The 25,113-nt window shown below is 42.6% G+C and overlaps 2 protein-coding genes across 2 annotated transcripts in view; both read left to right on the top strand.

Annotated features, from left to right (window-relative positions):
• Positions 1-4,123, top strand: part of ldb3a (LIM domain binding 3a) — a 102,691-nt gene extending 98,568 nt beyond the window's left edge. Inside the window, exon 21 of the mRNA XM_063191265.1 lies at positions 479-4,123. Coding sequence (XP_063047335.1) covers positions 479-568 — 90 coding nt within the window. The 3' untranslated portion in view covers positions 569-4,123. The remainder of the gene's footprint in view (positions 1-478) is intronic.
• A 1,103-nt stretch (positions 4,124-5,226) lies between these two features.
• bmpr1aa (bone morphogenetic protein receptor, type IAa) overlaps positions 5,227-25,113 on the top strand; it is an 81,940-nt gene continuing 62,053 nt past the window's right edge. Inside the window, exon 1 of the mRNA XM_063191074.1 lies at positions 5,227-5,400. The gene's annotated coding sequence lies outside the window, so the exon portion shown is untranslated. The remainder of the gene's footprint in view (positions 5,401-25,113) is intronic.

Below are 25,113 nucleotides of genomic sequence, written 5' to 3'. Positions count from 1 at the left end.
ACAGACAGAAATCAACACTTTTTCTTTTACTGTCCTGTCAAACATTCATGATTGGCCCGGGGGGAATCTGAAAACAGAAACACAATCCTGGGTCACAAGCAGTGCAGAGGAGGGGTGGGGTATTTTGGCATGTTGCTGTGAGGTCGTGTGAGTGTTGTAGGGTGGTGATGGGAGGTTGCTGACTGATTGAGACACTGGTGGCGTGTAAGGTGATGTGGTGTGGGGGCAGGCTGGGGGCAGAGAGGTTGCTGACGGGTGCCCAGCAAGCAAAAATTTATGAAATGTATGCCATTGACATTGACAGTTGTCTGGGTGACGTAACTTGTGCACCTGACACACTAGATGACATCATACCGTCAGCATTGTTTTTGATTTGTCTGTGTGTGCAATATATTTCAGACGGCTACTGCAAAAACAATTGTGGAAACTCTGACCTTGTGTTTCTAATTGTAGTTTTTGTTTTTCCCGTTGTTCCCAGGTGTGCCATGTGAACCTGGAGGGCCAGCCTTTCTACTCCAAGAAGGACAAGCCCCTGTGCAAGAAGCATGCTCATGCCATCAACGTCTAGACGACTTAACAAACAAACAACAACAAACAAACAAACCACATGGCCAATAACGCCATAATGTGCCATATGCCATGAAGCTGTGCTGGCAAAAAAACACACTAATCTAAAACAGAACAACTGTGTCAGTCAAAGTACAAATACCATATTTGACTTGGATCTATGACATGATGAGTCTAACGTGACAACGCCACAATGAGAATGATAGTTAATCGTCAAAGCCATAAGTGACCCGCAGGCAGTGATGTGCAACCTGGATTCCTTAGTGACAATCCAGTGCCACATATTCCAAATTACCTGTTTTTACCTGTCCAATTCAACCAGGTAATCATTACATTGGTTTCACCTGGTTGAATTGGACTGGTAAAGCTGGGTCTGTTTGGAATATGTGGCACTGGATTGTAAAACTAAGGAATACAGTTTGCCCATCACTGCCTAGTGAAGTGCTGTATTTTATTTATTGTTTATTTGCGCTAATTTATGACCGTGCTATTGACACAAATCACTGTCCAACCACTGTCACATTATAGCGACGGCATTTGATCAGTTCGTAGCTGAAAAGAGGCCGTTTCCTGTCTGCATGAATGACAGTTCATTCACATGCACTCATGCACTACTGCCAGAATAGGAGGTTGCACAGGAGTATGCATGTTGCGCAATATTACCATGCTTCTCTTAATCATTTTTCATAGCCCCTCAAAACACTTCTTTTCACATTTCGACACATTTCAACCACAAACATTACATTAAGTGTGAAAATTGTATCTTTCACTCTGTCACCCTCCTTAGCTCTGTGTTTAAAACTATGCGGCCCTCTGTACGTGTATCTGTGGTCTTTATTTATTTTTTACAAAATCAGACAAGACAGATTCACATTTCAGGACATTTCCTAAAGCCAAACTTACAAAAGCTTACTTTTATATGCGTGTAATGTGCCTTCACCTTTGGCCTAAGTACTGTATATGCTGTAATTGGGTTTTGCCCTGAAAAAATGCATGGTTTCTTCTCTGTGTCAACATACAAGGTCAAAATCACACGTTATTTCACACTCACTGTTTACTAAAGTATGCAAGTGCAGTGCTCTGACAGGCTCATTTTATACACTGTATCAATATGTACTTTGTGTGAGGTGCTTGTGTGGTGTGCGTGTCTGTGTGTGTGTGTGTGTGTGTGTGTGTGTGTGTGTGTGTGTGTGTGTGTGTGTGTGTGTGTGTGTGTGTGTGTGTGTGTGTGTGTGTGTGTGTGTGTGTGTGTGTGTGTGTGTGTGTGTTATGTGTGCATCAGTATTACCATGTTTGTGATTGTGACTGTGTCTGTGTGTGCCTCTGTGTGCGACATACTTGTCTTTTAAGTGAAATATTACAAAGGACACTGCCTTGGTTGTTTTCAAGTGTTTTCATCTGATAGACTGATTAAACTACAAATTGCGAGGAATTCAAATGATGTGAAGTTTTTGGCCGTGATTTTGTATTGTGTTCTGCCATGGAGTGCGAAGAATCTGAATACTTTAGTAATACATTGCTCATAACTGTTTTTGGTTGAGAATTTAGGGTTGTTTTTTTCGTCAGCTGCTGAACAGTTGTAACAGCTAAGTGTGAGTGATCTTTCCAGCTTATTTGACCACGTTACAACTACAAGTGCACTGAAATAGTGCGCAAACATAGTTTACACTCTGACGGTTTTTTAAAATCTTTTTGTTGGGTAAAGAAAAGGACTTAATGCTGTTGTTATGCAAGGACGAATGAAATGTTTATAACAAGTATGATGGGTTTTGGTGAGGCTGGGTTGTAAAAAAGATCTTTGTTTTGAAGTAGTGCAGGTTATTTCAATGAATAATCTTAATGAATACACAGTATACCGGTACATGGAGAATTCTGTAAGATCAAATGGGTGAGTCTTGAAATTCACATGTTCGATATGTCTTGATTATCGTGATTATATAACACTGTCAGTCAGTTCCGTTGTGATGATTAGTGTCACATTGGATCAGTGGGCTTCTGAAGGATAAATTCACTCAACAAAGTGAATGTGGAGGGTTCGCTGTAAAACATTGCAAGCCAGTTAAAGTTAAGCTGCTGTTAAGCTGCTGTTAATTTCCTGTTTAACTTGCTGAAATGTTTTACAGTGTAGGCTTTGCATAAAAAAATCTAAACAAAACGGAGGAAGTAAAATTTAGCAGCTATATTCAAATGTTTTTTTTTTCCATCTGTATTCCCCTACTCTGTTGTGCTTCACACAACATTCCCTGCCAGTCTACTTCCCTCTTCACATCATCACATCCATTCCACCACAGTTAGCAAGACTACAGCCCAGATGTAGACTTCCTTATTCATGAATATCCTCTCATGTTTGCCTTCACTTTTGCCTTCTCCATCATACCCAGCAGTCTCGTGTGTGTGTTTTGTACCAATGTTATGAAATCTACAGTACCCATCATTTGTATAAGTTGATTAAGAAGTTGATTAAGGCCTCTGGAGGGTCCTTCATGTGTGACACCCTAACTTTTTTGTTTCTTTTTTCCTCCCCCCTGCTCTTCTTCTTTTTTGCGCTGCTGTACTTTTTCACTGTAGCTTAAGCCTGCAGTTTTCTTTCAGTTGTGTCATTATTAGGATTGTGCACCAGTTGCTTGGCAAGACTGAGTAGCTATATATAAATATACAAAACTACAACACAATATCAACAATGAAGAGAATGTTTGGTTGTTTTCAGCATGAAGAGACAAGTTCTCTAATGGCAATTTATTTGCTTATTTTAGGTGTTTTTTTTTTTTTTTTAAACGCGTTCAGTAATATTACCTTGATATGGCCTTGACTTTAGCTATGTGTACTGTAACATGCTTTGTATGCCACTGTAGGTCATTTAGGACTAGGGGCGGGGTTCTTTTTTTATTTGAGACAAAACAATTGCCACTTTATTTACAAAGTTACACATTTAACCATCAAAAATGCCTTGTTAAATACAGTGAATTAATAGAGCTGTGAAGATAAGCATACTGTTGCGGCCCTTTTGATGGCCTTTGGCCTCAGGTGCTGATACAAAATGAGGAAAATAGGCCTACCAAGAAATAATGTGTAATGCTTCAACATGGTACAGCAGTGTTATCGCCTATTTACATGGCAAAGAGGATGGACTCATCCTCAAAGATGAATGGTCGGCAAACAGACATTTTTTTAACATGCATGTTTATTTCTCACAATCCACAAATATTTTGAATGTCTGTGTCCTACTCACCAAATATAGAAATGGTATTCACAGTAGCCTATAAGAATTTGTCAGCTGTTTGCTTTGCATTCAATGCAGGGAGAACTGCTGATTCCTTTTTTGTACATTGATGAGCTGATTGAAGCATGCTGTTGATTAAAATTAAAGGCTAGCCAGAGACAAAACTTCAACCATGGAAGGAGATGTTTTTTAATCACATGACATAAAGGGGGGAAATATGTTTTTGCATCATCCCTTCAGTTTTGTTCTTGAAAATGTTCAGATACCTGTGCACTGTTACATGTCAATTTGATTGTTTGACTCGAGCAAAGAGTAATAAAATCTATGTATCAAGTATACTGGTGACTCTGTCTGATATTTTGATATTTCTGTCTGTTGGCAGACCTATGTCACCATCCCACGCTGTCCTTGCAAGAGAACCTCGCACAATATGGTTGTTTTCGTCTAATCTCGCTAGGGGGCGTTGCAGGTGGCTTGAGTCGACAGTCGGGCTGCTAGTGGTCCGACATCAACTAGACCAAAGAAAATGGAATCTTGTACAAGAACGACAACTAGCTGGTGTGGCCAGGAGTGGCACTGCAGCTATGTTATCGCAGCCAAGTAAATAATGAATGGGTGCCAATGGGGCTGTACGCTTCTCTTTGAACTATCTGCCCGTGTGATTTTTTCCCTGGAAACAATGAAGTCGCGTTCGATAAATATGAGTAAGTGAAAGCATTTGCCGACACGTTTGCATCTTGTCAAGTGTTAGATTCGTGAAAATGACCCTTATTTCAACTATAGCAATGACATAACACGTGACAATCGACTTTACGGCACTACGCCATTTGTTTTGTAGTTTTAAGTCTGACTTCAGATGTCGATGTGTTTAAAGTTATGTTAGGATTGTTGCGGACACCTGTTATTTATTGCATTTAAGGTGGTGGAAAAGCGGCATGTGTACATGGGGTAAAGGAAATGACTGCGCTCATCCTTAAGAATTTGGGCACCTTCAATTAACATGTTGGACGGTGGTGGGGGTTGAGGTGTGTGACCGTAGATGTCTCTGCTAGGAGGATCAGTCAGAGTACGTCTCTCGTCAGCTCTGGTCGCGAATAGTCGCAGAGATTCCTCAGCCAGCAGGTATTAGCCGAATGCTAGCGTGTTGCAGGACAAAACTAACACGTCTTTGGGAGAACAAAGCCATGTCAGGAACCTTTAACTTCACTTCTAATACAACTTCCATGATAAGGTACAGAATGTGCACACATCTTTACAAACCAGAGAACAGAATCGTCACAAATCCCTGCTGAGCCATTTAGCCCAATAGGCTCCCATTCATCTTTTACTTGGCTGCGTGCGCCAGCGGGGCTATAATGGGAGCCAATGAGAGACGGCTATCTCATAGCTTAGAACATTTCTGACTAGACTTGCCTCACACTTGTAGTCTACATTGCAGTGATTGGAAGGCTGGCAGTTGAACGCAGTCGGTACGAAACACGACAGAAGCGTTTTAAAACAGAGAAAGCGTTTTGAAACTGGGTGATTTGTGGAAGGCAATTCATAGACACGTCTACCAACAGTCGCTTCGTCGTGTTTGGGGATATTTATGTCAATATAGAGGCGCGAGACTGGTAAGTAAGTGAAAGTGTTTTCCTATCCCTCCCTGGTTTGCTTGCTAGCTTGTATACCTACGGTAGCTTCCAGGCTAATCCAGCTAACGTGAATGCCGTGGGATCGGAGCAAAACTTTGTTGCGCTAAAAAGTTAATACTGGTACGTGATATTGGTTGTTTAGTTGACGAAGAAAGCCCAAACAGTCTGAAAGTTGTATGTATTCCCCCGAATAAGCATAACGCCTGCCATGAATCGTACAAAAGTATACTGATTGGCTGAACTTAGCAAATGTAGGAGCGTAGTAGAAGTTAGGCGTTTTATTTGGTCATTATGATATGTTGTATTTGATTGGTGCACGATGATCTGACTAATCTTCTAGATTGGAGTAAACGTGTCGGCAAAACGACTTGCATGTGGTCAGCAGTGAAAATGTACCAGACTTTCTACTTTTCGTAATGTCTGAGGTGGTGGCTACATCAAAGATTTTAGCAATAGCTATCGCTAGGTAGCTACAACTCCTGAAGTATTTTGTTCCGTAAAGTTTTCGGGTCATCAAGGGCAACTGTGTATGCATACATGTTTCATTTGTTTAAGCTTGATTTTAATTAAAAATATGGAAGTGCATCACCACAGCCCCAACTATTGCTGTTGTTCCTGAGTAGATCAGATGTGTCGTACACGTACCCCTTTCCACTTTGAAAGTAATTTTGCTGCAATTCAGACTGAGCAGTTAGCTTTGTTGTGATTTCGCAAACATTTGTCATACTAACAAGTCAATGTGTGGCAGATAACATCAGGAGAACAATGCCATGCGTCGTGTTTATGTAAACATGTTCACAGCTATTATAATTTAAGCAGGAAATGCCTCATCAGTCTTTATGGAGTCTGCTTTGGAGGTTACGCATGTGCATGGTAGAAATTATCAGCAAACTAATGGACATCTTATATGCCTCTTCAACATTTTTGTCATTTTAGTTTCTGGCTTTGTTGTCTGACTTTGCAATAGTTCTTATTGTCCATCCAACGATACTAATGACCAGAGCCCAACCACGTGACACGCAAAGGTGTGTGTGTGTGTGTGTGTGTGTGTGCTGCAATCTTTAATTACACACTGTTGCTTTCCCGTGTGTCATGTCACTTTTTATTTGGTTCAATTTACGCGATTATAAGGTGCAGTCGCATAATGCACTCCTTGTTCTGGTGGTACAAAACAAAGGACTCCTGGTTGTCCACCGCTTGACTTTATTCCCTCTCTGCCATCTCCCTCTCTCCCTCGCTTCGTGTCTGTGCTGCGGGCATTTATCGGCGCTGGAACACAGGGAGGTCAAAAAACAGATGTAAGCAGAGCCTGTGAAACAGTCTGGTTAAAAGGCGGGGTGGGGGAGCAAGGGAGAGGGAGTAGCTGAGAGGAAAAGGCTCGGTCTGGCCTGGTCTGGGTCTGGGAAAAAGACGGGGAGTTATCTTTTGAGGGGGAAAAATATTCTACAGGGTTGCATTATACATATGCCACGCAGCTGTGCATTCCTCGGCTTACCCCGGGCAGTCACTGCATTATTGTGCTGAAGACAGACAAAAAGGAGAGAGCGGCAAAGAAGCAAGCCAGACTGTGGGATCACTGGCGAGAGGAATGGGGAAGAGGTAGGGTGTGTGTGTGTGTGTGTGTGTGTGTGTGTGTGTGTGTGTGTGTGTGTGTGTGTGTGTGTGTGTGTGTGTGTGTGTGTGTGTGTGTGTGTGTGTGTGTGTGTGTGTGTGTGTGTGTGTGTCTGCCTGTCTGTGTATCTATGTGGGCTCCAAACATTTCCATTAACAAACAAAAACCTGACAAATGGTGCTTTTTGGCCACCAAATTGCGATCCCCACAAATTCAACAGTGTTTTTCTTGGTCATTTTGTTGTAACTGGTGAAATTACACACAAAAATTGGGTCATTTCACGTGAAATCAGACACTTTGGGACCCGACACAGATTTCAATCATACTTGCTGTGCCTCTTTAGTAGCTAGGTAGCACCCCAGAACTGCATTTGTGTGAATCTGACACCAATATTAAGGGAGAAACAGACTAGCAAAGGTTTACATATGAGGGTAGGACACTATGCATTCAGCCTTGATTATATCAGTCAGTGTAAGTCACAAAAATATGTCTGTGGTGTTATTTGAAAGCTCTTTTCTGGCTCTACAAATTACACAAACAGCATGGAATACAACAACCCTTAGAATATGAATTATCATAAATTGAAAAATTAAAAATTGAATATCAAAAAAACGTATATTTTAATATGGCCGGTTCCTTGTCTAAACATAGCCTGCAATGTCATGAACAACACCTGAAATGCTGGTGTTTGGTTCTTTAAGCTTATTTATTTCAGAGATAATGGGACTAAAAAATATGGCATCATACAAATCACCTATTATTAATATGGTAATGCCATAGTAATATCACATGACAGGCATACATCCCTCAACGCATGCTAGCCACTAGTTGCCATCATATAGAGCTACAACATACCCTTTGATGCTTGAACATTTAGAAAATTCCTTTACTCAGCTTATTCTTTCAACCCTGCTTTCTCTGAATGCTCAAAATGGTCTAGCTTCCACTGTGTCCATTGACAATGGGCAGAAGCTGCGTAGTTTTTGAGTATCTGGACTAGGGCCCCACAAGAGTGCAGGGCCCACCGAGAAAATGCCCGTTATGCCAGATGGCCAGTCCAGTCCTGTCCCTGACACTACTCTATTACAACTTCATTACAACTCCTATAAACCGTTGTCTCATTATCTCTGAAATGAATAAATAACCAAAACACCCCATTTTCAGGTGCTGTTTATGACCTTACAGGCTATGTTTAGACAAGAAACCAGCCATTTTAAAATATAAGTTTTTTTGATATTCAATTTTTAATTTTTCAATGTATCATAATTCATATTCTGAAGGTTGTTGTATTCCATGCTGTGTGTGTACTTTGTAGAGCCAGAAAAGAGCTTTCAAACAACACCTCAGACATCTTTTTGTGACTTACACTGACTGATATAATCAAGGCTGAATGTATAGTGTCCTACCCTCATATGTAAACCTTTGCTAGTCTGTTTCTCCCTTAATATTGGTGTCAGATTCACACAAATGCAGTTCCGGGGTGCTACCTTGCTACTAAACAGGCACAGCAAGTATGATTGAAATCTGTGTCGGTCAGGTCCCAAAGTGCCTGATTTCACGTGAAATGACCCAAATCTTAATCACAGGTAAGGGTTTTATTTTGGTCTGGGCCCATTCAGTTGGATATGCCGGGAGTCAATAGTCGGGGACCCAAACCCTCAAAAGTGCTTTAAAATGGGAGGAACCTGACACGGCGCGTTATACTTTTTATATATGATTTTTTTGATAGTTCTATCCCTTAGGACAAATAATTTGAGGGTCTGCTCGGTCGGAAATATCGCGAAAAAAAGTTGTGCCTATTTTAATGTATGTACCCTTCATTTTTCGAGAGAAATTTATGAAAAATGAAAAATGACCTGAAATCCTTGGTGGTTTGGTTAAGCTGTCCAAAAAGGCTTGCCTGGTGCACAGGACACACCTACTGACTATATTCAATAAAGAAAATATTGTTAAACCACATTTGAACATGATTTTGGCTCAATTTTATGTCATAAAATTAGGCGTTTTTTCACTTTTTTGCTATATTTTCAACTTTTCTTCTCTGCCAATCAAGTTTTTCTTCAAGGTTTGACATCAGACAATATGCCATTCTTTTCAGTACGCAGTATAGTGATACCACAGCAAAAAATATGAAAATACAACCAAAATCAATGGATCTGTGGGGACTTGAACTCTAGTTGGTGATCAACAGGCCCAGAAAGTCAATAGAATTTCAGGTTACAATTAAAATGCTGAAAGGCATGCTGAATACTGAGCAATATGACATACCCACCCACCCACACACCCACTCACACATACACCCACCCACACAATCTGGGGATCCTTCAATCATGTTCACCCCAGGTGACACCCTGCACACCTGAACATACCCCACACATACATATGCCTACTTCCTGGATGTGACGCAGTGAGCTACTTACACAGAAGGGGGAAAGGCAGGCCTACACAACTACCATTAAACACCTAACAGACCTGCCACTCTGCAGTATGGTAACTCTCTGGAAAGCCAATATTTTCAGGATTAACATAACCCATTTCAGTTTGCATACAGGGCAAACTGCTCTACACAGGACATCATCACCTGCATGCTTCATACTACTGGAGAACATGAAGCTGAGGAACACATATGCACAATTTTGAATTACAGTTCTACCTTCAGCACCATCCAGTCCTCAGAGTCTTTGTTCTGAACCCCACTATCTGAGCCTGACCAACCATCATGTACTGTGGATTTCCTCTCTAACTGTTCCCTCTTGCTATCAACACCAGCACACTGCAAGGGCGTTAGCTAAGCCCTCTACTCTACACCCTGTTCACCCACAACTGCCTCTTTCTCCTCATTCGCTAACATAATGTCACACTAATTATGAATGAAGACAAGACTACAGGAACAAGACAGAACATCTGCCGTCATGGTGTAAAAACAATAGCTTCGTCCTGGAGTCTAAAAACAACAAGGGAATCATTGTGGACTTTCACAAAAACAATCACAAACCCATGTAGTGGTGACTTGTAGGTGGTGGAGACGGTCAACATCTTTAAATCCCTGGAGGACACTGCAGCTGAAGACCTGTCCTGGAGTATTCACATAGGCTCAGTGGTCAGCAAGGCCCAACTATGTACCTTCTACCTGAATCTCAATGTCTCTTCTACCAGAAATTAGTATTATCTACTACCACACGCACTGTGAGGATGTGGACACCAGAAGCAGAAGAAGCGCTGAGATACTGCTTTGAGTCCACTGAATGTTCTATTCTGCAGTACAGTGAAAATGTAGGAGATCATTTCAATAGTGACTCTCAACCTCTGCATGGAGGAGTTCCCAGTAGTTTGGTAAAACGTTTAGCCTACTGGTACTCTAACCAACATGTGCATGTTAAATGGGCGAACATCCTATCTACACGTTTTAATGTCAGCAACAGGGTACGACAGAGGGGAATTTTATCTCCTTATTTAATGCTTATCGATTACCTGTCTAGGTAACAAACAGGTAGTAGGCCTATAGTTGGTGATGATTAATCACTTGTTATATGCAGCCAACCATACCATTCTATCTCCAATTAACAGTTGGTTCCAACAGCTCCTTTATATTTGTTATGATTATGGGGTAGTCTGACATTAATAATATTAATAGGAAGAGTGTGATAATGTAACACAGTTCCCTCCTTTCCATCTATCTAACAGCTAGGTAGCAAATACCACAACATATCTGTGTTGCATCCTGAATGATACACTGGAGGCTGATGCCAACATGAGCAGGGAAGAGTGTGATATTTCCAAGCCATTATGCTGGCTATTCCATCCCTGCACTACAAAAGTTACATAAGTTAACTTATTTCAAACTGATAGCACAATTTGTTGATCCAGGTCAAAGAGGGACATGTCTATGCACACTGGGAACACTGGTATAAGTGCCTTCCCTGTTTATATGTATGTACTGTATATGAAGTGTGCTGTTTAAGCAATATGACACGAGTGGGAGTGAGGTTGTTCCGGGACACCCTCACGGGTGTGATTCGTCGCAGGCACGAAGCCGCAGGCTGAGTGCCGTAGGTAATTACACCCGTGAGGGTGTCCCAGAACAACCTCACGACCACAAGTGTTATATTGCTTTTATACAATAGTTCCTTTGCTAACACAATTAGTTCATTGAAAGAAATGTTAAATGTTAAATTTCAATTACTTTATCTGATTGTTTATTTGCTTGTTCCTCCGCTCCAGAAAAATAGTTCCAGTTATTGTCTTTGGTTGCTGCGCAACGCGCACCACGTTGGTTACGGTTACTTTGTATATTTGGTCGCGGAGTGATTATTAGATGTGAAGAGTCATTCATAGAGTGTTGGAGGATACCCTCACTCCTAGTGACGTGTAGAACGCCTCTTGTCCAATCAAAATTTGTGAAATAATTCGACCGGATCTAACTATTATATAAAGTGAAATATTGATGTACTGTGTATTTTACAGTACATATTGAGGTACTGTTTATTTTGGGCCTCAAGCCTGTAATATTTAAAACATGTGCAAAAGAGGTAGCTGAGCCACAGCAGTACATTGTCAACGAGAGTGTATAAATGGGTGAGGCGCCTATAGATTGTACCTACAGTAGAAGACCTCATCCCTCATACCAGTCCCCAAAAAGCCACACCCCAATGATTACAGACCAGCTGCTCATATTAAATGAAGACATCTGACTGAGTACTGCTGCTCTACAAAAAGAAAACCCAGGTTCGCCATGCATTGGATTCCATATAGTTAGTTTACCAGGAGAATGTGGGAGGTGTGGATGTTATCCTGTAACTACTGCATAGGGCACATTCTCACTTGGACAAAGGAGACAGTGTTGTGAGAATAATGTTCTTTGACTTCTCCAGTAGTGCCTCCAACATCCAGCCACTCTTGCTTAGAGACACACTTCTGCAGATGGTGGATACAGAATTGTGGTCAGCAGCACTGGAGTGCCACAAAGAATGGTGTTCTCCTTGGTATTGTTCATCCTCTACCTACTTTTGCTACAGCACTTATATCTAGGCCTACCACATGCAAGTTTCCATAATGACACTGTAATTGTGAGGTGGATCAAGGGTGGGCTGGAGGGGGAGTATAGGCGACAGGTGGATAACTTTAGGAGAACCACCCCTCCATTCTATAAGAGAGGGTTCTACACAGTGTGGCCTAAAACATCAGCATCAAAAGGGTCTCACACACATGTTGTATGACTGCCGTTTTCTTTGATTGTTATACAAATTTGGTGTTGTATTGTCTTAATAAACTTCTACAAAGTCTGGACTTACTTTCACCTAGTTTTCACCAATAAAATATCTTATATGGATGATGGTAGAGGCTGGGCACTATGCCACGCCTTGTCCAGGATATCCCAAAGATTCTCAGTGAGGTTGAGGTCTAGACTTTGTGGTGGACAATCCATGTGTACCAATGATGTCTCATTAAAATGTGAGCCTGATGAATATGCCTGTATTTAAAAATATATATAGAATTACATATTGATTCAGCTTTCCTCATTCTTAGACAGGAAACAGGAAATTAGACCTGTCACCAAATATTTCAGCGATTATTTTGAACCCCTCAAACAGACTAGCATATTTTACATGACATTATATGTTCTTTTGTTTAAAGAAGTTTTAAAGTTAAAACGAGTTGTTGCACCTATTGGTTCAGGGAACATAATTGGTATTAGAGTTAGAGCTTAGATCTCAATCTCATTCAGAATCTTGAGGTTGGTTGGAGAAGGCTTAATACAGTGTTCAAATTCTACCATCACACAATACCTTGGTGAAAACTTAAAGTAACTGGATGGAAACAGTCCAGATATTGCAGATTGAGTGTGACCTCATAGTATGCACCATGTGCATTTGTGCCTGCTTGAATATGATAGGCCTACATATTCTTATGGTAACACCACCCTCTCATATACCAAGACTGGAAGATGAGGACCCACAACTTTCAAGCCAGAAGTGAGCTATTTCTGGTAATGAATGGACATTTTATCACTAGAACCTCATCTCCATGACATACTGCTGTATGTGCACTGTGTATATGATGTGTATTACATTATGTGTGTGGTTGTGTGAACTGACTTATAGTTAAATGTGTGTTATATGTTAAATATGTTGTGCAATAATATGTATTGTGTTTTTCATATCTATGTATGTATGCTGCTCAATACCTTAATTTCATTCAGGATTTAAAAAATGTGTACTCCACACAATGTATTTTTCACAATTTTGAGAGTAGTCTCTAGGCTTTCCTCTTGGTTACTGTGCCTGCAGATGGCAGAAGGTACGCTAGGTGTTCAATGGTAGTTGTTAACATCTGCCATCTCCCCCTTCTGTGAAAATAGATCACTGTCAAATCCACAAAGTATGTAAAGTATATACAGGTGATGTACGGTACTGTACATAGTAGGCCTACATATGTACGTTGTGGGGGGTGCAAATCATTGTATGATCCCCAGATTACTGTGTGTGTGTGTGTGTGTGTGTGTGTGTGTGTGTGTGTGTGTGTGTGTGTGTGTGTGTGTGTGTGTGTGTGTGTGTGTGTGTGTGTGTGTGTGTGTGTGTGTGTGTGGCATATTGTGAAGTATTCAGTGTGCTTTTCAGCATTTTGATTGTAGCCGGAAATTCTATTGAGTTTCTGGGCCTATTGATTGAGTTTCTGGGCCTATTGATCACAAACTAGAGTTGAAGTCACACAGATCCATCGATTTTGGTTGTATTTTTATAGTTTTTGCTGTGGAATCAGTATAGTGCTTAATAAAAAGAATGGCATATTGTTTGGTGTCAAACCTTGACAAAAAACCTGATTGCAGATGAAGAAAAGTCCAAAATATATCAAAAAAGGGAAAAAACGCCTATTTTTATGACATAAAATTGAGACAAAATCATGTTCAAATGTGGTTTAACAATATTTTCTTAATTTAATATAGTCAGTAGTTGTGTCCTGTGCACTAGGAAAGCCTTTATTGACAGCTTACCCAAGCCACCAAGGATTTCAGGTCATTTTTCATTTTTCAGAAATTTCTCTCGAAAAATGAAGGGTACATGCATTAAAATAGGCACAACTTTTTTTCGCGATATTTCCGACCGAGCAGACCCTCCAATTATTTGTCCTAAGGGATAGAACTATCATAAAAATCACAAATAAAAAGTATAACGCGCCGTGTCAGGTCCAACCCAATTTTGGGACTTTGGGTCCCCGACTACTAGGGAAGGTCCCCACAATTAACAAAAAACAAGCATGGGTGTGTGTGTGTGTATGTGTTTCTGTGTCTGTGTGTCTGTGTTTGAGAGAGAGAGAGCGGGTGTATGTGTGTGTTAGAGAGAAAGAGAGAGAGAAGGAGAAAGAGAAAGAGAGAAATGTAAATAAGCAGTGTGTCAAAGCTCAATGGTTCTGCTCCTGCTGCTCATTCAATACGCTGATTGGCCTGATAGGCCCCCCTCCGTGATTAAAGAGAGGGTGATCAGCGCTGCTATTCTCTTGGGAAAGAGCTCACTGCTAAGGAGTCGTGCCTGCTAAGCTCCCTACCCCTTCTTAACTTCTCTCTCTCTGTTATGCCTGAAGTTTTTTATTCAAAGGTAGTCCAAAGGAGTATAAGGTTTGCTGTCAAGCGTGTTGTGGAGTTCAGGAGGGACTTGGAGGGTATACCTGTTGGCACATCCAGTAAGCTTAGAATTTGATGGGGAGAGTAGAGAGAACGCAAATCAGATTATAGATTTTGTATTTATCCCAGAGGGAAGTGTATTGCCTGGTGGATGTTTTTGACCACATTGCAGCCCTATATATGTTTTGTAACTTTTCACAGCCTTCTTGCCCTAATGTTGTCAGCAGAGTGCGCTACTAGGTCCATTTCCTTGATGTAAGTTAAGGACATCAAAGCTTTCAGAAGTTCATACCAGTCTTCTCAGTAATTGCTCCCAATGGCTATCAGTTTGGCAACAATAATGGCTACTACTAGGACTAGCCTCATGGTTTGTTCATCGCTGACGCTGACTCTTCACACTGTTCTGTCTGACACACTGGCATTGTTTCCTACAGGCCAAGTGGCATCGTGTGATGCTATGGGCAGAAAAGATTGGGCTGGTATAAGTGTTGAGATATGTGTACACTGTACAGTACACCAAGACCGACCTATCTGAAGTCGTTATTCCTCTACGGAGGGTCGGCTGATACAGCGACCAAAGCGAATTCTCCGGAAGCAAAGAAACCCAAGCGAATTTCAGCGGCTAAAATCAAGCCAATTTCAAAGTAATGAGCTATGACTTGGTTAGGCGGAAATCAATTGGAAGTTCATATCAACGATTGCCCCAGGCTGACAAGCCAGAGATATGTGATTCGGTAAATCAAGCATGTCAATGTCGCGTCCAGGTCGAATAAAGCGTATTCATGGCGAAACTCAGGTAGCGTAGATCAATTTGTGGTGCTTGCTTTTTATTCTGTGGTGCTGCGCCACAGGATGCTCTGTATGGGAAACACTGGCTTGGATTTTTGCAGAAAAGCTTTACTGCAATATTGCAGACTGACTTTTACGAAAGCATTACAACTCTGTTGTTATTGCCAGTCTTGCTATGACCGTCTGATAATAGGGGTCTCTATTAGGGGGCATGTTTCTAAGTTTGTTTGTTTTTTAGAGGTGTTACCCTCTTGCCTTCCTGTGCCACACCTGCAGTTTTGTCTTTCACAGCGACCACATGTTGACCACGTGCACAAAAACACTGATGAAATAATTCGAGCTGTTTTTCTGTTTTTAAATGACTGATCTCTGCGGTTTTGGTGAGGTGTCTGCTCCTCTCCTCCTCACTTTGCCTCTGCCTTCCCCACGTCCGCGCGCTGCCGCCTCAGCAGAGCTGTCTGAGTATGTGTTTCAATCTCAGCCGCGCAGAGATAGTGTGGGGCGGGGTGGGGTTGGAGTTGGTGGTGGGGGAAGGTGATGCAAGCCGGCGGTGGGGGGTTTGCGAGCGCCGGTGGGATCAAGTTGCTTATGTAGACTCCAGTACGCTCTGGAGAGGTGACGGTGGAAGAGGAAGGTAGAGAGAGAGAGGGAGAGATCAGGAAAGGGAGAGAGAGAACGGGAGAGCGAGAGCGAGAGAGAGAGGGGCTGTGTTGCGCGGATCGTATTTCACATCCCTGTGCGTTCCTCAGTCAGGCTCTCCATAAGTCAAGCCCACCCCCCCCCTGCCCCACCGCCAGCCCTACCGAGCCCCACACTCCCCCCTCCCATGGCCTGGAGACAGGATGGCGGAGACGGGGAGGAAAACACTCCCCTCCCCTCTCTGCTCTTCTCCCCTCCCCTCTACTCCTTGCACTCCTCTCCGTGTCCACCTAGACCAGACCCTGGCCCCTCAGCACAGCACAGCACAGCAGCCTCTCCTCCCCTCCCCTCCACCTCTCCATCCCTCCTCCACTCTACTACTCATCCCTCCACGTCCACCCAGACCCAGGCCAGACCCTAGCCCTCAGCACAGCACATAAAGCACACAAATACTCCTCTGATAATGTAACCTGTAATCATGAACATTTAACACACACACAGGGGCTGCACGAAGGTAAGCAGTTATGGATAGCTAGCTAGCAAGGCAGGAAAGATATGAGCGAGAGAGAGAGAGAGAGAGAGGATTTGGGGTGGAGAGGAGAGGGATTTTGTGTGTTTTGTTGTCCATTTGAGGGTGTGCGGCGATATAGGGGTTCAGTCGACTAAGTGAGAGTGATGTGGTGTGTTGTTGTCTGTGTGTGTGTTGAGGTATCTGGCGTATGTGTGTATGGCGGTTGGAGCTGGGTAGTAAGTGAGAGTGATTTGATGTGTGTTGTTCATTTGAACTCCAAACAGCCCCATAAGCCCTGTTTGTATCTGATGGGCAAAGCCTGGCTGGGCTGGGCTGGGCTGGGCTGGGCTGGGCTGGGCTGTGCTGGGCTGGGCTGGGCTGGGCTGTGCTGGGCTGGGCTGGGCTGGGCTGGGCTGGGCCAGAGAGAGTAATGGGAGAGTGGGGCAGCGGTAGCAGTAGACTGTAGCCCGAGGCACGGACAGACCGTCCGAGAGAAGGAGAGAGAGAGAGAGGGAGAGGGGGGATGGAGAGAGCGCTTATCAAGAGAGCTCTGTTCTTTTAATGGTATTGATTCTTCTTTAAATACATTCACCTCTCCCTCCCAGTGAATAATTTAAAATGGCAGGCAGCACAAGGAGGACCCAAGGCAATGCAAGGCAGGGCAGGGCAGACGAGCAGACAGACAGAGAGACAGAACACAGACAGACCCAGTCACTATGTGATCACGAATGATCTTTGTTTTTAATTTCACCAGTCCTCTACTCTATCAGTCCTCTGTTTTCCTCAAATCGCCTGCCTCCCCTCCCGTCATTAATAAATAATGTGGTTTAGACTAAAGGCTGGCGAGATGGTAGGCCTAGTAGTATTATGTAGTAGTGCGTTTCTCCCTTTAAGCGCTGCTGTGTCTTTTGGTGTGTGTGTGTGTGTGTGTGTGTGTGTGTGTGTGTGTGTGTGTGTGTGTGTGTGTGTGTGTGTGTGTGTGGTGTGTGTGTGTGTGTGTTGTGTGTGTGTGTGTGTGTGTGTGTGTGTGTGTGTGTGTGTGTGTGTGTGTGTGTGTGTGTTTTATTTTCATAAGTGTGTTGGTTTGGGCGTATCGGGTTGCGTTGCTGCCTGTTTGTTTTTGTGCTGCGCTGCTGTGGTAGCGGGAGAAGAAGAGAGAGAGAGAGAGAGAGAGAGAGAGAGAGAGAGAGAGAGAGAGAGAGAGAGAGAGAGCGAGGCAAAGAGAGGGAGAGAGAGAGAGAGGCAAAGAGAGGGAGAGAGCGAACGAGCAGGAGCAGAGGCTGCTATCTGTGCCCTAGGCAGCACCTTAAGTGATAACATTCCAGAACAAGGAGAGCGTTTGACACCTGAAAAAACAACAGAATGCCGCTCGCTCGGTTCCTTCCTGTGTGTGTGTCTGTGTGTGTCTGTGTGTGTGTGTGTGTGTGTGTGTGTGTGTGTGTCTGTCTCTGTGTGTGTGTCTGTGTGTGCCTGTGTGTGTGTCTGTCTGTCTCTGTGTGTGTGTCTGTCTCAGTGTGAGTGTGTGTGTGGCTGGTTTGCTTTGGTTTGTCCTCTTGCGTCTCACTCTTGCTTGAAATGTCACAAGATTTCATTTACACCTTTATGCCTCTTGTTAGAGTTTTATGTTGGTGACATCGAATTGTCACTTCTCATTCAAGCGCTGTACTTAAAGCGATGGTTCGGAGTAGAATCACCCTAATGCCATTTGAACCGTGACACCCATCCACCTGTACACCCGAAGTGTTTTCTGCCGCAGGCTTACATCAACAGAGTTGCCGTGTTATTCGATGTTTATTCCGGATAGCTTGACTCAAGCGCATATGGATCCTGGGCACCGTCTCCAAACTTTCCCCACAAAAATAACATGTCATGACACCAAACTTCTACAGTATAACAAATGTGGTTTGTACTCACAAAAAGATGAATTTGAAACTTTGTACATAGTCCAGGAGTTTATTAGTAACAACACACGAGACGATTAGCTTTTCTGCTGCTAAACATCCGTCGACGTCACTTCCTCCAGCTGGGACTTTGTTGATGGAAACAAATACACGTGAGTCCGGAAGGCGGAAAACTCAAAAAGACAGCTTGCGCTACAACTAGAAATTAACCACTTCGGATTTAAATTTTACCACGTTTAATAAATAGAAGACGATGCCACACTCGTGCATATATCCTGGCTGTGGACTAAAACACAAACCTGCCATGCTGTGGACAGTCCCAGCTGGAGGAAGTGACGTCGACGGATGTTTAGCAGCAGAAAAGCTAATCGTCTCGTGTGTTGTTACTAATAAACTCCTGGACTATGTACAAAGTTTCAAATTCATCTTTTTGTGAGTACAAACCACATTTGTTATACTGTAGAAGTTTGGTGTCATGACATGTTATTTTTGTGGGGAAAGTTTGGAGACGGTGCCCAGGATCCATATGCGCTTGAGTCAAGCTATCCGGAATAAACATCGAATAACACGGCAACTCTGATGTAAGCCTGCGGCAGAAAACACTTCGGGTAGGGGTGGGCGATATGGCAAAAATGTTGTATCACGATTTTTTAACATGAAATCACGATTTCGATTTTTTATCACGATCTTCCATCCAAAAAAATAAAAACAACAAAAAATAACTTTCATATACTTGCAATTTGTAATTTGCAGTCAATAAAATGTTAACACACTGATGATACTCTCATAAAGTGTACAATTGGAATACAATAATGTAAAGAATAAAGTGAAGACAACAACACAAGTGAGAAAACGTCACTCTGATACTGATAATAAACATCCTCACTGCAAGACGATCTATACGATTTCTCCACTTTGGCAGATTCGAGACGATATTTTACTCAATATCGCGATTCACGATATAATATCGTCAGATCGCCCACCCCTAACTTCGGGTGTAAAGGTGGATGGGTGTCACGGTTCAAATGGCATTAGGGTGATTCTACTCCGAACCATCGCTTTAAAAAGACACTAGATTTTTGACAGGTTTCCTTTTTTGTAGTGCTTTTCCAATTCCGGCGGTATTTCTCTTACATTATTATACATTATACATTACACACATATTATACATTGTTCTTTTACACTAAAGCAGCATTCTTGTCACAAACGTTTTCTCTTGTTTAAATGGAAGCTTAGTATATTTTTCAGTCATCCTTATTATTTTGCTGTTGTGAACTGTTTTTTGTAAAGGGCGCATCAGCAGATTCTGCCGAGGCTTAAGGGGGATTCATACTAGTCGTGAGTGGCGCTAGTCTCCTTCATACTTCACTCACGACGATGGCGCGCGCCGTCACGTGACCTAAAATTTCGACACGCCCCCCGTCGTAAGCTCAAAATTCGGCGCGTGTCGCCACGTCGTGCACACGAGGATTTTTCTAACTTGTCGTGCGCCACCAGCGACCATGCAGGTAGGCAGACAAAGCAGGAGTTGCGAAGAGAGGCTACAACTACTGTAGGCTACTACAGAATGGATCCTGCATCATTTTGAGGATAATAAAATGTCATAGAGAGTTATTTTATCTTCTCTCTTAAATGTTGTTCAGTGAAACAATTGTTTACTTTGTTCAGAAGCACGTTGTGTTCGGCAATCTATTTATAAATTCTGCCGCCAGAACAATGCTCTCACATGGTCTTGGAATGATCTGGCAATGTAGGCTACAACAAAAAAATATGTTTCAATGTGGTAAGTCACAAGTCAGACGTTCAGTAGCCCTACAGCAGCCGTGTTTGGCTTTCTATTTTATACATCAGTAGAACTCACGCTGCGAGTTGCGAAAAATACTGCCGTTTCTCTCATGAACAGCAGAGGGCACTTCCGACAATGCGAGCAAGGCGCTTTTGAAGTATGAATAGTCTGTCGCAAGTGATGACGTCATTAATGGTTCTCGCGCCACTCGCGACAAAGTGCGCACGTGAAGTATGCAGAGCCCTTTAGTCTGTTGGGTTGATCCATAGTCATGGCACTGTTTGAAGTGGTTTCCCCTCCTCCTTTGCAGATATACCAGCCAGTTAGGCCATGTATCTATCTGGCAGGGGTGGTACGGTTCACAAAATTCACGGTTCGGTTCATATCACGGTGTCAAGGTCACGGTTTTCGGTTCTCTATGGTTCTTTTTTTTTAGTTCATGATAAATGGTGCACTGGCTAATATAATCGGACTTATCACTAAATATCCGACATATGGTTTGTATAGGCTTATAATGTGAAAATTGTGTGATTTTAATTGTGTCATCCTCTGATTTGGTCTTATACGCTAATGTTTTAATCAGAGGGACTGGATAAGGTACATATTTTTCTGGGCAGTACATGAATTGCGGTTTGCGATGGATTGTTCGGTTCGGTATGTGTGTGAATTGTACGGTTTCGGTTTTTGGTGCGGTTTGTGCCATCCCTACTATCTGGTGGTTAGAAGATTGGCCCCGTTTGCATGGCTCTCGGTGTTGCACGTTTAATCATGTTTTCAAGAGCAGTTGAAACGGAGCGAGCTGCATGCACACTTATGTGTCCAATGAAAATACCAGAGATTCCGCTCCGCTCCGGCTGTTGATGACTCAGAAGGAGAAGGCCGCTGCGGTGCCCCTGCCTCTGACACACTAGCCAGGCGGCGAGGCGAGATCTGGACTGCAGACAGGCTGACTGCTGCTCAACAAATGATCCGTCTACCTCTCCATCATCTTTCCATGCGTTTCTTATTTTAGACGACGGAGCTGGAGCTGCGTAGGACAGCGCTGCCAGCCAGGCCCTTGCAGATGTGGTGTGTTTGTGTGTGTGTGTGTGTGTGTGTGTGTGTGTGTGTGTGTGTGTGTGTGTGTGTGTTTTGTCTTTCAAAGCCCCTAGTTGTTCCAGATGCCTTCTCGTTTTCAGTTCTTCAGGCTTGCAGACAGTCTGTTCTCTTCTCCGACTGTAAATCCTGAGTGGATCTGACTGCGTGCGTTCGTGCGTGCGTGTGTACGTGCGTGTGTTTTGTATATGTGTGTGAGAGATGGTGTGTGTGTGCGCGTGTGCGTGCGTGTGTGTGTGCGTGTGTGTAGTAGCTTAGCGTTGGGGTTTAATTTACTGTCCCATTGACACGGGCGTCTTTGAGAAGGCCAGAGGGCACCCACTTGCTGTTTGTTCTCTTGCTGCTGCTTCAGATCCCATCCCTTTGAACTTGCCATTAATCTAAAGGCCCGGCTTCAGAAGTAATGCTATCTTAATCGGTGTGCGATGGTGTGACCAGCACTGGGGGCGGTGGATGTGCTCTGACTGTCCTTTGCCATACACTGATGTGGTTTATTAACAAGAGAAAACAACCATCAAGAATAATTATGTGTTTATGAAGGAGGTGTTACCACCATTGAGATGTTGTTATAACAAATATCATCTACGGAGGGCATTATGAAGCCCTCCTGAAGATGAATATAGAGTAAATGCTTGTTTATTTTCATATGGGACTTATGGTGCAGAGGTCTCCATAGACGGTAAATAGCCCCCAGCGGGCCTCATTCCTCAAAGCCTCAGCGTGACCTCCCGCCATGGTAGCTACTCTCATTCACCCGTCATTTCCTGTTTGGCCTCCAGGCTTAAATCTAGCACACTTTAAAAAATATATTATTATATTAGTCATGTGACAGTGACTGTATAATTTACTCCGCTATGTCCGTCGTTTGGTTGATCTGTTGGTTGCGGAACGGTTTGCTTGTTGGATGGTGTACAGAAAACATTTGTCTGTTGACCTTGTTGCTTTCTAAAGATTTATTTATTTTCTTTCACCCCTCCATCAGCTTCCCTGTGTAGATTATCCAGTGATGCTATCCCATACCTGTTAACCGTAAGGTTACATCAAAGCCCTGGCTGTGTCACAAGACTGTTACATCCAGTTGGCTACTCCAACCATGTTTACCATGTTGTATGCTTGATGGTAACCATGGCGTGCAGTACTCATGCAGTCTTTTACTTTGTCTTCAAGCTGAATGCTCTTGATTTTTTTTTAAAATAATTTACATTTTTTGTCATGATAACTTTTTGTATCTCGCTTTTTTGTAGTTTGTTTGTCGCCACAGTTCCATCTCCAAGCTGTTTAAACCCCCCGCCTCATCTCCTCTCCTTTTTCTCTCTCTTCTTTTCCCTACTCTTCTGTTTCCTCTTCGTCATCCTCTCTTCTCCTTTCTCCTCCCTGCTCTTCTCTTCTGTCCTCTCTTCTTTACTCCTCTTCTCTGAGGAGACTAAAAATAGTTCACCGCCCATGCTGCCATTTTGGCGCCTAACACTGCTGCTACTGTCACTACTACTACTACTACTACTACTACTGCTACTGCTGCTGCATTCCTCCGACAAAATGTTTAGCTTTCCCTTCGGCTCACACTAGGCTACAAGATACTGCAAGTCTAAGGTCATCTCTTACAGCTTTCCACTTTCTCGGAAAAGGAGAGGCTTCACAAGCCTCTTGGGAAAGTTTTCATTTATAGAGACAAAACCAACCCTGTCAACTTAAGTCAATATTCAAATCAATGCCAAATCAATATTGGTATGTGACCTGCACATTAACATTTACACAAGCAACTGGCTCCATTGTAATTTTATGGATGCCATTTCCCTGTTATGAATTTATGACACTCGCCATACCATGACTTGTCTGCACTGTAGAAATCGCTTAAATGACCCCATCTTGTTCCACTCGTGGAGTCAAATTTTATGGCAGCTTTTTGTTTATCTGTTTGTTTCCTTACCAACAGTTCTCCTCAGCATATAAAACTAAACAAGGCCTTTTGATGTGGCTCATTATGTGGCTTTGACTGTTAAGATGCTGAAAGGGAGATGTAGAAGGAGGACTGGAAGAATATCAGGATTTTCTTGGGCGTTTGGCCGCTAAAATGACTTGATGTCATGGTTGTGATGGGTCAACTGTGTGTGTAAAAGAGTAAGCCCCTTATTACAATGACGCCTGCCTAAAAGAGGATGTTTTGTCTAAATTTACATAAGCTGAAGATGGCAAATGAGCTATATTACTCAAGTGCATGAGCCCATCCTTCGGTTGGTCTTAGGTCACTGGTTGTATTGTATTTATTTAATGTAGGCGATTGGTTTTCTTGCACACACGCCCTTAATGTCCATTCAGTGGTATGGCAAGTGGAAAGTCTTCTAAGTAGAGGTGCTCCGATTGCTCGGCAGCCGATCATGCTCGGCCGATAATGGCCAAAAATAGCCTGATCGGTGATCGGAAAAACATGCCGATCAAAAAACCGATCCAGAGATATTAAATTCCTCACGCAACCATTTCGCCTTTACACCTGGCGCTGCCTGCATGTAGCCTAGGTGCTGGCTCTGCACAGCTGCTGCACCAAAATAAGGCATCTTTACTTGTCTTTAACTTTTTGGAATTCCCTCCTTCATTTTCACCATTTATAATCATATCTGCATCAACAATGATCTGATTTTCCGATCCATGCGCAGTTTACATGACGCTTGTAATTTGTGAATGACGTGTCAGTCTCGCCATGTTCACTATTTTGAGTTACAGCCTGTCAGCACGCAACAACTAAACGTTTCCAAAACAATCATCAACTGTATTGTTTTTAAAGTTGTAGCCTAATGGACAGCCAGGTCATTAGTTTTGTAGTCGCTGCAACACCAAACAGCAACTAGGGAGAATGGACGGTGAAACTCAATGAGTCTGTGCAGGGAATTCTACATTCTATGACAGTGTTACAGAGAAAGAGCTTTCCTCGCAGACACGCTGTGTTGTGCGTGTTCCCTGTTCTTTCAAGTGAAGTTTTTTTTTTCTTGTTTTGTGTATGTAGAATCTCAAGTGTTTCAGTCACAATGTAATTTGCGATAGACTACTTCTCGCCCGTTAGCCATTTTACGTTATAACCTGTGTAGTTGCCTCGGTCAGCGCGCGACAAGTTCACGTTGTCCGCACAAGCATGCCAACGTTATTGTTTTCAAAGTTGTAATTGACAGTCAGCCGATTAGTTTGATAGTCGCTGAAACGCCAAACGGCGACAGAAGTGAGAGGGAGAGAGCAGAACGGTCGCGGAGCACTACAGCTGTGGACAGTGAGTGACAGAGAGGGGAGGGGCTCTCCTCACGAGGCTGCTCATTTAAAGCGACAGGGTTTTTTCTCGTATGCAGAAGACGAGAGACTGAGATCCAGGTGTCTGAGCTTCAATTCAATCTCAAATAGTTAAGTAATTATATGCAATAACTTATAAATTGATGTAATGTTTCAGTTTCAATTCAATCTTAAATAGGTTAGTAATTATATGCAATAACTTATAAATTGATTAATACTGTAGACTTACTTGTAGGCTATATTACCAACACTAGTCTGAAAGAGCTGAAAGATAATAATAATAATAATAATAGCCTAATAATAATAATAATAATAATAATAATAACAATAATAATAATAATCATAATAGTAATAGCCTAATAATAGGCCTACATTGTGAAAGCGACATGTGCAAATTAAGATTGATTGGTTTATGGGCAGAAATATTCAATAAGGATAATTAATAGGCTATTAAAAAAATAGGAAATA

Source organism: Engraulis encrasicolus, chromosome 24 (assembly GCF_034702125.1).
Source record: "Engraulis encrasicolus isolate BLACKSEA-1 chromosome 24, IST_EnEncr_1.0, whole genome shotgun sequence".
NCBI classification, from domain to species: domain Eukaryota; kingdom Metazoa; phylum Chordata; class Actinopteri; order Clupeiformes; family Engraulidae; genus Engraulis; species Engraulis encrasicolus.
The sequence above is the reverse complement of the archived record's forward strand: the minus strand, read 5'-3'. Positions and strand labels throughout refer to the sequence as shown.